Genomic DNA, 12,214 nt, shown 5'->3' with positions numbered 1-12,214 from the left:
GCTCCCCAAGGGCGAGGTGTTAAAATATTTTACATTTTATTAAGTAAAAAACCTGAAGTCTTGATTTGTACAAGTTGATTTTTCTCAAGTAAAAGCAGTGGGTTTAGCTTCCCAAATTTTTTATTCCAGGCTAGGAAAGGTTGCTAAGACACTAATAGCAAACTCTATAACCTATCAGTAATTTTTCTTATCATGCTAACATTAAATTCTTTTAAAAATAGTAAAGCAAATGTGCATATTTATAGAAATTATTTTCTTACCTAAAAAGTCAGACCTCATTCATGCAATATGCCACTACTATGTGCTTTGGTAGAATTCTTTATTAAAAACATGGATGAGAGAAGTCATTGAGAAAATACTGTTTTCAGGCATGTATCATCAGTGAGTTAATAATATGCAGACATTCTGTTCATGGGAATACTCAGCTCTTTATGCTTTCAAAGTAAGCCACTCCTTTGTTTTTTCCATTACCAAACTTAGGCAAGTCAAGAGCTACTGACTCATTAGAGAAAATCATTAACTTTTCCTATGGAACAGCAAAGATTTAGTCATTTGACATTTTTAACACCAAAGGATACTGAATCTTCAGGGAACACAAACATGGATTGAAAGTAAACGTTTTCATTGTTGGTTATATCAAAGACAGTTTGGCAACAGCCAACACCAGTCTAAACCAGTGGCTGCAGTCCACCCAGATTTATTCTTCCCCTGATGTGCTCACCCAAGCACTTGTTTGACCCCATGGTGAGCTGGTTCAGGAAGTTAAGCTGGCAAAAAAACTAACTACAAAAATAATCCCACAGGGAGGGCAGGGCTGCAGCAGCACTGCTTTGGATAGGCTGGCTGAGGCTCTTAATGAGCCATATAAATCATTTATGTATTTCTGCCTTTTTCCTCTCCAAAACATGATGTAAAACCAAGCCTACTGCTGCTAGACCAGGAATAAGGGAAGTCAGGCTACGTGAAATGGCTGCTTCTCCAGGAAAACACGACTTGTTGGGTTCAACAAAATACCTTCAGGCTGCAAAGCATTCCCAGCAATTGATTAAAAGAAGCTACTTTCAAATCACCAAAAAACTGCTTGAATGGCTTACCAGAAACATTAATTGATGTTCCTGCATCGATAATTCCACTGTTGGGCCTTACACAGTATCTACGTGGTGCTGTGGTCTTAACTTTGAAGCAAACATTTCTGTCTGTGGGGTTGCCGAGCTTCAGGTTTGTAGTGACAACATCTGTGAAAGGACCTGGGGAGGAGAGAGAGAAGCGAGACTTGAAATCACACAGAAAGCACTTTTCAAGCAGAGGCTAAGCAGGCTCTAAATCTCTGTTCACAAATCTTATAAAGTAATTAGATGTCCAATTTCCATCTGCGGCACGTACAGATAATCGCGCACGCAAAGCCGGCGCCCCGGCCCTGCTGCAGCTCCAGCCCAACAGCTGAAATGATCATTAACTGCCAGACAAAAGGGGGAAATCATTCACACGTTGTGCCAACGCCACAACATGGCATTCAGAGGATGCCAAATTCCCTGCTGCATCACAGATCCTCCATCCCAGCGAAGCCAGGCTAACAGAGACACCACATATACCCACGTTGGAGGTGATAAATTGTGAGCAAACATAGTTTGTTAACTAGGCAGGGAATGATAACAAAGGGGCTACTACAGATCCATCTGCACGTGAAGCTGTACCTCCAGAGAACCAGGAATCCACCAGGTATTCTGGAATGCCACACCAAAACCAACAATACAAGCATTTAGGACACATTTCCTTTTCCCTAGCACATTTGCTTTTTGGTTTTTTTTTTTTGTAATAACTCTCTTGGCTACTAGAAATTATAAACCAGAAGAAATAAAATAGCCTACACCTCACCCAGGGCAGGAAATAACCACGTGGAAACAGGGAAATTTTTAGACGCTGAGAGCACTGGCAAAGATTTCCATATTAGCAAAGCCAGAACCAAACCATTGTCAAGTTCTGCAGCACCAAGTGCAGGCAAATCCATTTCTCCCAGGTTCACTACCTAATTGGAACTGCCCAAATCCCTTGGGTTAGAGGAAAGGCCCGTTACTGATTTCCCACAAGACACTGATAAATCAGGCAGGCAGCACACAACTATAGCGTTTTACAGATGGTAAAGAAGTAAAATTAAAAGAAATATAACCACACTTTGAGCAAATGTCTTCTGCATAGAAGTGATTAATTTGATGCCTGAATAAAATATCTTCATCTGTCCTCAGGAGTAAAAGCAAATTGGTCAAAAAAAAAAGCATCAAACTTTTCCTTACATAAATGACAGCCTTAAAATTGAAAAGGGGGGAATGATGATGAAAATAAAAATACTGGCAGGCAACATTTCACCATCCTCCTCCCAAAGCACGGTTGACTTAAGGTAATTTAAGTGTGATACTTTTTCTACAAATTTATCACACAAATTTGTCTCCCAAGATGACATTTCATACAGCTGTAGCAGTACCTCAGTCCTGCAACCTTTATCCTCAGTTTGTTTAAAGGAATTAGAAGGGGAAAACTCCAAAACAATCACACACACAAAACTCTCCCACCAGACAACAATGTAGGACCATTTCTGCCTGTGCTCTGAACAGACCAGCTTTGCACTTACAATGCAACCTGGGAGCTAAAAAAATTGAAGCAATAAAATTTTCGGATCCCGTGGCAAAGATTTCACTAAACCTGTGCCTGGTGAAACACTGATGTGAAAGGGAATGAAACACAGCTGTCAAATTTTCTCTGTGTTCTGCATGCAGAGAGACTTGAAGCTCATGGAAAATAACTGGGCAGAAGCAGCCACGAGTTGTTAAAGAAGTTAAGCCAAACTATCAGAAGAATCCAGCAGACATTCAGGTGTGTAAAGACAGTGGCAGATCTTCAAAACAGCTCTATCTGGGAGAAGTCTCAACATCTCAGAAGAAATTACAGGATACCTAAGCATTAAGGATGTGTCTTTACTAAAAACTTACAGCTTGAGCTGTTCCAGCACAGAGGGAGGGTGGGCTGAGCAAAGCCCTGCATATGCAGCTGCATCCTCAGCAGTGCTTTCCTGCTCCGCGTGCTGGGATAGATTTCCTGGGGGAAATACCAGGTTTTTATTTGGCTGATCCATGAAGGCTTGTGGGATTTGTGTGCCCCAGCAAAGAGCTGCTGTTTGAAACAGTAATACGACAACAATTCTGTGTGTAAAATAATTTCCAAATGGAGTTACTTATTGCTAACAGAGATCATACCAAAATATCTGGCAGCAAAACCTTACGGCAGACGGAATTAATTTCTTCTTGTCTGCTTGATGTTTGCTCTTCTGTTCTGTCCACTAAGCTTTAAACAGCTTCTTTAGCTCCATTTTCCCCCAGTTACAGATTTTGCAGATCAGCCAGCACAACTGTACTGGAAGGCTGACATCTGCTTCCAGCAAACCTGTGTGAGGCACAACTCCTCACAGCACTGCTGGCCAAACACTGCAGCAAAGCAAAACACAGCAGACAAACACAGGATTAACGTGCCATTGTAGGTGTTGTGAAGTGTGTAAAAAAATAAATAGGCAACGGAGTATTAACTCAGGGGTAATTGGGGCATGGCAGTGAAATATTATCAGCTTGGCTGGCCCTGCCTTTGGAGAGCAAGGCCCATGGACTGCCAAGTCGGGCTGAAATGAAACCCTGATAGCCTGTTGTTAGATTACTATAGCCACGGCTACACGTTTTTTGGGGGGGTTGGGGTTTGTGGGAGAACTATCTCAGGATAAACACAAGCTAATTCTTTACTGGAGATACACCTCTGCTTTCCAACATCTGGATGTGAGCACAGCAGATAAGGCTGGAGTGGGTATTAACAGTCCTACAAGGCACACATCTACCCCGGAGCTTCATTTTCCAGTGCAAGGCATCAGGAATTCTGCATTCATACACAGATACAGCAAGATAAAATGCTCTACACTTCTTCCTGATCACTTTGTCCTCACTACAATTTATACAAGTATATGCAACACCTGGACAATGCCTGTACCCCCAAGGTGGACTCTGAGGGCAGTTCAGTCAGACTGGTGCATCTGGATGGTACTTGGGTAAAAGCAAGTGAGGACTGACTCTTACTCTGTTCCTAACCAGAAGCTGGGTTAAAACCACAACTCTCACTTCATTATTTTGTTTTGAATATTTTTTCTATTGCTCATAATATTCCTAAATAAGTGAAACTCATGCTAAGGCAGGATGCTTTCCAAATGACAATTTGCACTTTAAAATCAGCCCAACTGTTTTTCCTCACGTGTTTTTTTTCAAGAGATCATGAGAAAAATGCCACTGGTGTCCTCCCAAGGACAAAGTTATGGGAAACAGAGTCTGTACATGCATCATCTGACACAGGGTTGTCACAGGAGCGAGCTGTCTACAAGGAAGAATGTAGTAAACTGAATTTGGTGGTGAAAGTCTGAAATATTCCACAAGGGCTTGATGACTTTTTCCTGCCAAAATAAAGTCAACTTGTGTTAATGCAAACTGGGCATCAAGTGATATGCAAACTAGCAGAATTACTGAAAGGAAAGGAAACATCACCTCCTAGACTCATGAAACAACCCACACTAAGAGGTACCATGGTTTTTCACTTTTCAGAAGGGTTAGTGTCAAACTATAGCTGTGGCTTTCCACCCAAGGAGCTACACATCCAATCCTTCCCATGTGAAGATCACAGCTTTACCTGAGAATCAGCCACGCTCCATTTCCTATTCAAACCCCAGTGCTGTATCAATCTTTCCCAGGAGTGCCATTCTGCAGTGCACTGTGTTATAACACCCCACATCATTTCAGTAACGATACAAAAGTCTGGGAATTAGGTCAAAAGAACATGGTGTCAACTCTATTTAAATTTTAAATAACTCTCCTTGCAATAAAAATTGCCCATAATTGTACCAGCAAATCCAGGGTGATAACTTTTTGATCAGCACAGTACTCACTGTGAGATTCTTGCTCCTCACAGAAATCACGTTCCCCAGTACATTTGTACTGAACCTTAATACAACCATTCTCACCTCAACCAAAATTCCATGCTTTAACACAGCAAATAAACAGTCCTCATACTGTCTGGCATGTGAAAGAAGTTAGCACAAGTATCAGCAGGGGGAAAGCTTTGATGGCACAGGTTGGGCAGGAACATTCAGACCCACCGGGGACAGTCCTTGGCAGATTTGTACCTGCAAATACTACAACATCTTTATAATTAACTACACACATCAGGTGGGCCACAGTCCCAGGGTTGCTTTATTCCTGCATGAGTCCATCTCACTGCTGCCAGGGAGGTGTTCTGACCTCTCCTCTCCCCACCTGCCTGTGCAGGCAGCACAGTGTGTGCCCAGAGCCGAGCCAGGGAGCTGCCGGGGCTGCAAATTAATCCACTTACCAGGCAGGGAGGGGAGGGGGCAGTGGGGAAGAGAAGAGGGAGAATCAGTTTTCAGCCAGATCAGGCAGCACTCAGACCTGGCATCAGGCAAACTGCATCCTCCTGCTCAGCATTCTGCCAAATTAAGGCAGCAAGGTCTCACAGTTAGCAGGTTAAAGCCAGCAAGCACATCCAGCCATAGGCACTGCAGCCACACTCGTGCTGGCATAGCTGTTGAAAGCAATTAAGGCACATGCATTATTTCTGTGTGCAAATTCTCATCTGTTTAAAGCCAGGCATCCCCTAAAAAATTTAGTGAACTTTTCAGAGAAAAGCCTTGCAGGATTACTTGACAGAATTGTAGCCATGTTCAACTGGCACCCACTGACCCACAAGACTAAGGGTAAATTCTCATCCAGCTGCCCGTGCTCCTCCCAGAGTGTTTTAGATGCACTTTCAGCATCTTTCCTTAAAGAACTTTTGCCACTCCAGCTCACCACAGACACGTACCCTAGAGCAAGGTAATTGGAAACAGCCAGAAATACAGGCAGAGCTTCTAGTGAGATAACCTCTCTTGTACTTCCTTTGTGGGGAGCAGTGGAATGCAATAATAGGAGGGGAAGGATGTATTTCACCATGGTTTAATCCCACTGATGCATCAGAGGAAATTCATTAACCACCTGACACATTAATCAGCCATAGAAAGGTAACCAAGGAATCTTTATTAAGGGAGATGGTGGAAACCAGGGAAGGGGAAAACTAAACTCTTTTGTGACTATTCTCAAGAGCCCAAATCCCACACACGACTAGGAGATGTCCATCCACAGGGAGCAATAACTCACTCGGTGAAAAGGGCCCCACTGACCCTTCATGTGCAAGTGCAGAGGGTGGGGTTGAATGTGATACTTGAGGCTCCCTTCCCAAAACAGCCATCTCTCCATCTGACTATTTCTGTCTTTCTACTTGCCACTTTTCTCATCTTCACATCTGAGTTGCTCCTTTACTGTGCCTCTGACAGTAGCAAGTGATTTCATTTTATTTCCTCAATTTCTCCCATTTCATTTCTGTGGATGTCTATCAGCATTAGAGAGACAGGCAAAATAAAACCACTAGTGATGTGCAAGAGGGCTCAACAACAGGTGAAGAACTTGACTTACTGTTTGCTTCTTTTTAAAGTTATATATAAAGCTGATGACCTTTGACGATAAACACTAAGATGAAAAGAGCTGAAATGTCAAGCAAGACATCTTGAGCTATCAGCCAGGTGCCTGTGAATCAAGAACACCCAAGATCCAATCAAACCCTCCCACCATCTTACTTGTCTTTAGACAAATCACTTAAGGGTTTGATCTTCTGCTATTAAGAGCCTTAAGAGTTGACAGCAACTCCAAAACAGAAGCAGGTTTGGACCCTTATAGTTTCCCTCTCTGTAAAGTCAGGAGAATACTTACCTAATTACACAGAATCTTGTGAAGATTAGTGTTTTAAAAAGTACTGTGTGCCAAGTTTTAATCATCATCATCATCTGGCTCTGGAGACGTTCATAATTAAGGGAGCATCCGCAACTTTGGAAATCGAAGAAGTCAAAAAATGAGAAGAAGAGCCTGTGTTGCACAAACATCTGATTCCACAAGGAACTCACTGAGAGGGCCCCAACAACTCCAAATTTGGTAATTATTTTTAAGACAAATCCTTGTGTAAACCACTTGCCAACCGTTCAAGCTCAGTCGAGATTTTAGAAGGAATTGGTTAGAACCCCCCACCCCCGTGGAATCAATGGCTTTACTCCCAGCACCCACCTCCTCACCCAAGAGAGCCCTCGAAGGGAAGTGGTCGCTTCCACTTCTGCTGTGTCAAGCAGTAGGTACCTTGATGAAAAATACATTACAAAAATAGAAGGAACATCCAAATCACTCCCCATGCAATAGCTGATGCAGTGGAGCGATTTTTTTAAGAAGTGTGTAATCAATAAAGTGACCTAAGAGGGAGAAAAAACCCAAGATGCAGAAATCCAACAAAATTACATGATCCAGATGCCAAAGCTGGAGCAAGGCTGGCAGTAAGTTATTCCATTTGGATGGATTAATCAGTGTCCTTCTCTGGCCTTTTTTGGCATAAATTATTTTTCTGAGTGTGCCTCATGCTTAATGAGGAAAAAAACCCAAAACCCCAACAAACATGAGACTGAAGACTATTTTCAGGGTATCTATTAGTACATAATTTTTGTCACCTTTATCCCTCTGAGGATCATTAACAGTCTGACTTCACAGTTGTAAGAACTGAGAGGCCACACATAAGCTTGCCAAGAGAAACACAGGAATATGTCCTTCACGCAATTTTGGTACCAGTGTCATTTGTTTTTTCCCAGCTGATCCCTTTAGAGTTTTATTACACCCAAACTTAATCACACAACACGAAATGTTTTCTCCACATCCTAAACTGCAAACACATTTCTGCACACGGCTGCACAAACAAGAGCCCGAGAGCAGCCTTGGTGAGCTTTCAGAGGTGTATCTCTGTTTCAACTGTGCTTTCAGACCCTTTTAGCAGCGAACAGATCGTATTACTGTGCTCACAAATATCAGCGCACCAGCCCTCGCCAGGTATGAAAACAGCTCAGAATATGTTTCAGTGACCATGATGTACCAGAGCCACTCACAGTAAAACTCCTTCCTGTCCATGGCCTGAAGCTCCATCCACGGATTTCAGGACGCTGGGACAAAGCCCAGGGAGAAGTGGGGATGCAGCACTGGAGAGCAGCAGGATGATGGATGGGCTGATGTGCAAAACTCCCTGACTAAAACACTGCTGAAGCCTGAAGTCAATGTAAAGGGTCTCTCTGGAAGAAGCATCACGACTTTAATCACCAACCCAAACTACACTTTTTCTTGCAAAGTAATTTTTCCTGGTCTAATTTTCATCACTAATCTCCATTTCAAATGCACATCAAAATGTAAGGGAAGGAGCAACTTAACTACTCTAATTTTATGCTCACATATACTCTTCAAATAGACAAATGTGATGTGCAACTTAAATAGCAAATGAGCAAATATTTTAAGTGCAAAACTATGCACAAATCGGAAATACCAGAAGAAATAAGCAAAATTAGAGATTTTTGGGATGCACAAAGAGCAGCTGCTTTTCTAATAAGTTTAAAAAAAAACCCCAAACCACATTAAATAGGCAGTGGGATACTATTTATAGCTACAAATAAGGAAGGAAACCTGAATTTAGCAAGATATATTTCAGAGGAGCCACTTGAAAACTATCCTGTTAACTGTATTTTCAGGATCAAAGGAAAAAACCCCAAACCAAATCAGATATTTAGTCAGAAGCAGTGAGAAAACTTTATCCGAAAAAACAATGCCTCACATCTTTTACAGTCTGGCATAGAACAAATGTCAAGTTGTGTTCTCCAAACCTAAACTTCTGTCTTTTCCAATCTAAACAATTCCATGATTCAGCGATCATCTGCACCACTGTATGACACCAGTAAACACAGTGTAAAACCAGCTGTATAAAAATAAAGGAAAAAAAAAAATAAATCTTCCTGCCCTTACACCTTTGCTCCTACTCTGGTTAAAATGTAGGAAGGCCAGAAGAGGAGACACTACAAACCAGAGGAAATGCAAATATTTTGAGAGGATTCAAAATAAATTGTTAATTCCCATATCACAAGAAGCAGCAGTTGCAAATATCAACATCCAACACACAGGAAACTGCACAAGGGAGAGGGCGAACTGCTGGGAGAAACACTGGAAGCACCAATAAGGATAATAAGGATGAAGTAACTGGTTCCATGGAAAGGAGCAGTCTTGAGAAAAACAAAGAAGTGCCATATTTTTTTTTTCTTAAAGAATATAACAGTCATTTGACATGCCTTCTAGAAGCACAACTAATTTGAATTAGGCCTCTTAAATTGCTTTCAAAAACATAAGATTTGGCTCCATAGTGATCCCCACACCTACATGATTTTATAATCTGCATCCTAAGTAACTGGATCACCAGGCAAACCTCCCCCTTCTCTATTTTTCCACCAGTCGTGGAAACCAACCAAGAAAACAGGATTAAATTTAGAATGATAAAATCTTTAATCCATGCACCATGGTATGAGGGACTTCGTTTACAGCTCGGAGAACTAGACACGAAAGAAGTTTAGTAAAGAGATTATTTTCATGAAGTATTTATAATAACGTGGGATAAGTCCTGCAGGCAGCAGCAGAACCCAAACTGTACAAATGTTTTTGAGGCCAGAAGAATTACAGATGAAGTAAGCAATTCTCAGAACTGCTCTAATACAGAAAGGACAGACTCTCTCAGCTCTAGGTCTGGACTGTCTTGCTGGTGTAAACACGGAATCACTTCGATCCATGGGCATTTTAACCCTGCACTGAATTCAACGTGGAAATGGTGATTTGCTCTGCACACATTTTCAATGACAGCCAGACTGTGACAGCTGTTCCAGACCGATGGCACAAACCCCTCTTTAGGAAAGGTTGCCCAGCAGGCCAAGTTTTAAATTCAACAACATCCCAGACATCTCAGAAAACATCCTATATGCCCCCACTGACACTCGGGCTACAAAGCAGGTCTGAAAGCATTTTTATGTCGAATAAATACTGGGTCAAACACCAGAGGAAGAGATTTAGCATGAGTCTGGCCCCCAGCTTAGACAGACTGGTACTTAAATATTCATATCTGTACGTAAAATAGGCTTCCTTTCTGCCTCTGGTCATGACACAGGAAGACAATGAAAGGAGCCTTCAATGTTCCTCCTGGTAGGAACTGCCACAGCAGTGCCAGAGTCCCTCATCCAGAGAGGTCTAACTGGGAAGAGTTCCTGACCTAATCAGGGAGGATTTACTTGGAGAAAAAAAGCCAAACAAACAACTTGCAGCAGCAGGATGATAATGTTAAAGCTCACGTTCCTTACAAACACAAAGATGAAATTTAAGCCTGAAACGACAGCTGTGACCACAAACAGAACTGTTGCAAACACCATCAATAAAGCTTTCAAAGCCAAGCAGCCACAGTGACAGGGAAAGTAAAAAAGGCTGTTATTGTACTGACTATGAAATGCATTCAGTAGTTATTAGCTGTTCCCAGCAGGCAGCAAATACAAGACCAATATGGTAACAAGATAGTAGAAAATGAGTGTGACTGCAAGATGAGGGCAGAATTAGCAAGGGTCATTTGATTCCTGCACCCTCAGCTGGGCAGAAAGCTGTGTTGAGGGGCCCTCAGAAACAAGACAAACCCTCACTCGCCCAGTTTTCTACAAAAATTGCATTATAACATATGCAGAAGTTGCTCATTTGATTCAAAACTCATTTGATGCAATCAATACCTTCCAGAGCTGGCTGCATACAACAAATTAAGCTGCTTTTAAAATTGGGTATTTGTTCATGGATGTAAGCTGACCTGAGCTCATGAAGTTGGATCATTTGCTATGGTGATGATGCTTTTTTTCCAGTTGAGTTTCAAAACAGATCTGACAATCTATTTAAAGGTTTGTACTTGAATTCTTACAGTCCTAATTCTGAATTAGAGAGCAATTAAACAAAATTCACTCTTGTATTCAGAGGCAGCTGACCAATTTTAAAAGAAATAAAGCACTGCATGACTACATAAGCTTTTAATTTATAAAACCCGTGCAGGGAGGAAAAAATAGGTAATAATTTATTTTCCAGTGAGAAGGAACTATCAGAAACTCCTGTGGCAAATTCCTACTCCATATTCCTCTTTCATGGGTGATAGGACATTGCACATGCAGGGGAGCAGCTGGGAAATACAATTTACTGCTAAGCACCAGTGTGAACCTGCATCCACTCTGATACATTAACTGTGCCTCTATTTTGCCATGACAGCCACGTTCCCAGGGCTTGAGACAGCCACTTCTTAGATGTGTATTTTCAATGTAATTTGTTATCAGACCTATCTTCTGAAGTGATGAATAGAGGTCACATCCCATCAACCACTGGCAATCCGCCATCCTGATGAGCTTTAAATAACAAACTCGGCAAACTTTTTCATGTATCATTGCAATGGTTCCACAGCTCAAAGTGAGCTGAAAATCCATGCACAAACATGGATTCCCAAGGAACAGGAAGTTATGAATGTGTGTGTCCCTTCCCTTACAGTAAAGGCAAGCAGCTGGTCATATTTAAAACACAAAATCACATAAAAGTAAGAGAAGCAATGGCCAAATAACAAATTTTATCACTGCATTAGGTCTTTCCCTGAAACAGTAATACTTTGATCCCATTAATGCTCATAACTTCATCTGGAATGCTCAAAATCTATGCAGTACAAAATTATTCAAAAGTCCTTAACCCATAAATCACATTGGCCAAAGCCTTCAAGCAGATTGTGGTATTTTTGGAAATAGTCTTGGGAGACCTAAATACATTAATTAAATTTAACAGAAGATACAGTTAAACCTCCTTGACTGCTTCACACATCTCAGTTGTTATTTGGTGCTCCAACCATCCTACTCCAAGTTTCTGTTAGTCCCCACATGTACAATTCCTGTTCCCTTTCCCAGTGGAGCTGTTAGTGCACAGGACAGCAGCAGATTAAGGAAGCTCAAAAGAAGCATAATCTTCAACTTATTCCACCTTTCAAAAAAATGAGATGTGTTGTAAGACACTCCCAGTGCATCACTATTGTGCTTTTGCCTCCAGGTATTTTCCTTCAAATACCCCTCTTTTAAAGTGAAGGGTCTATGCAAAGCACTGAAGTAATTATAAAACTAATGGAGCACGTGAAATCAGAATAATTCAGTATACAAATAAACTAACACTTAATAGAATAAGTTTTTGATTTT

At 41.5% G+C, this 12,214-nt stretch overlaps 1 protein-coding gene across 3 annotated transcripts in view; it reads right to left on the bottom strand.

Moving 5' to 3' along the window:
• The window catches only part of VAPB (VAMP associated protein B and C), a 38,412-nt gene that overhangs the window by 21,331 nt on the left and 4,867 nt on the right, over positions 1 to 12,214 (bottom strand). For all 3 annotated transcript variants that reach the window (XM_017815249.1, XM_017815250.1, XM_017815251.1), the window contains exon 2: positions 1,095 to 1,247. In XM_017815249.1, coding sequence (XP_017670738.1) covers positions 1,095 to 1,247 — 153 coding nt within the window. The remainder of the gene's footprint in view (positions 1 to 1,094; positions 1,248 to 12,214) is intronic.

Source organism: Lepidothrix coronata, unplaced genomic scaffold, assembly GCF_001604755.1.
Source record: "Lepidothrix coronata isolate B3197 unplaced genomic scaffold, Lepidothrix_coronata-1.0 Scaffold49, whole genome shotgun sequence".
Lineage (NCBI taxonomy): Eukaryota > Metazoa > Chordata > Aves > Passeriformes > Pipridae > Lepidothrix > Lepidothrix coronata.
This window is presented reverse-complemented; position numbering and strand designations above follow the sequence as displayed.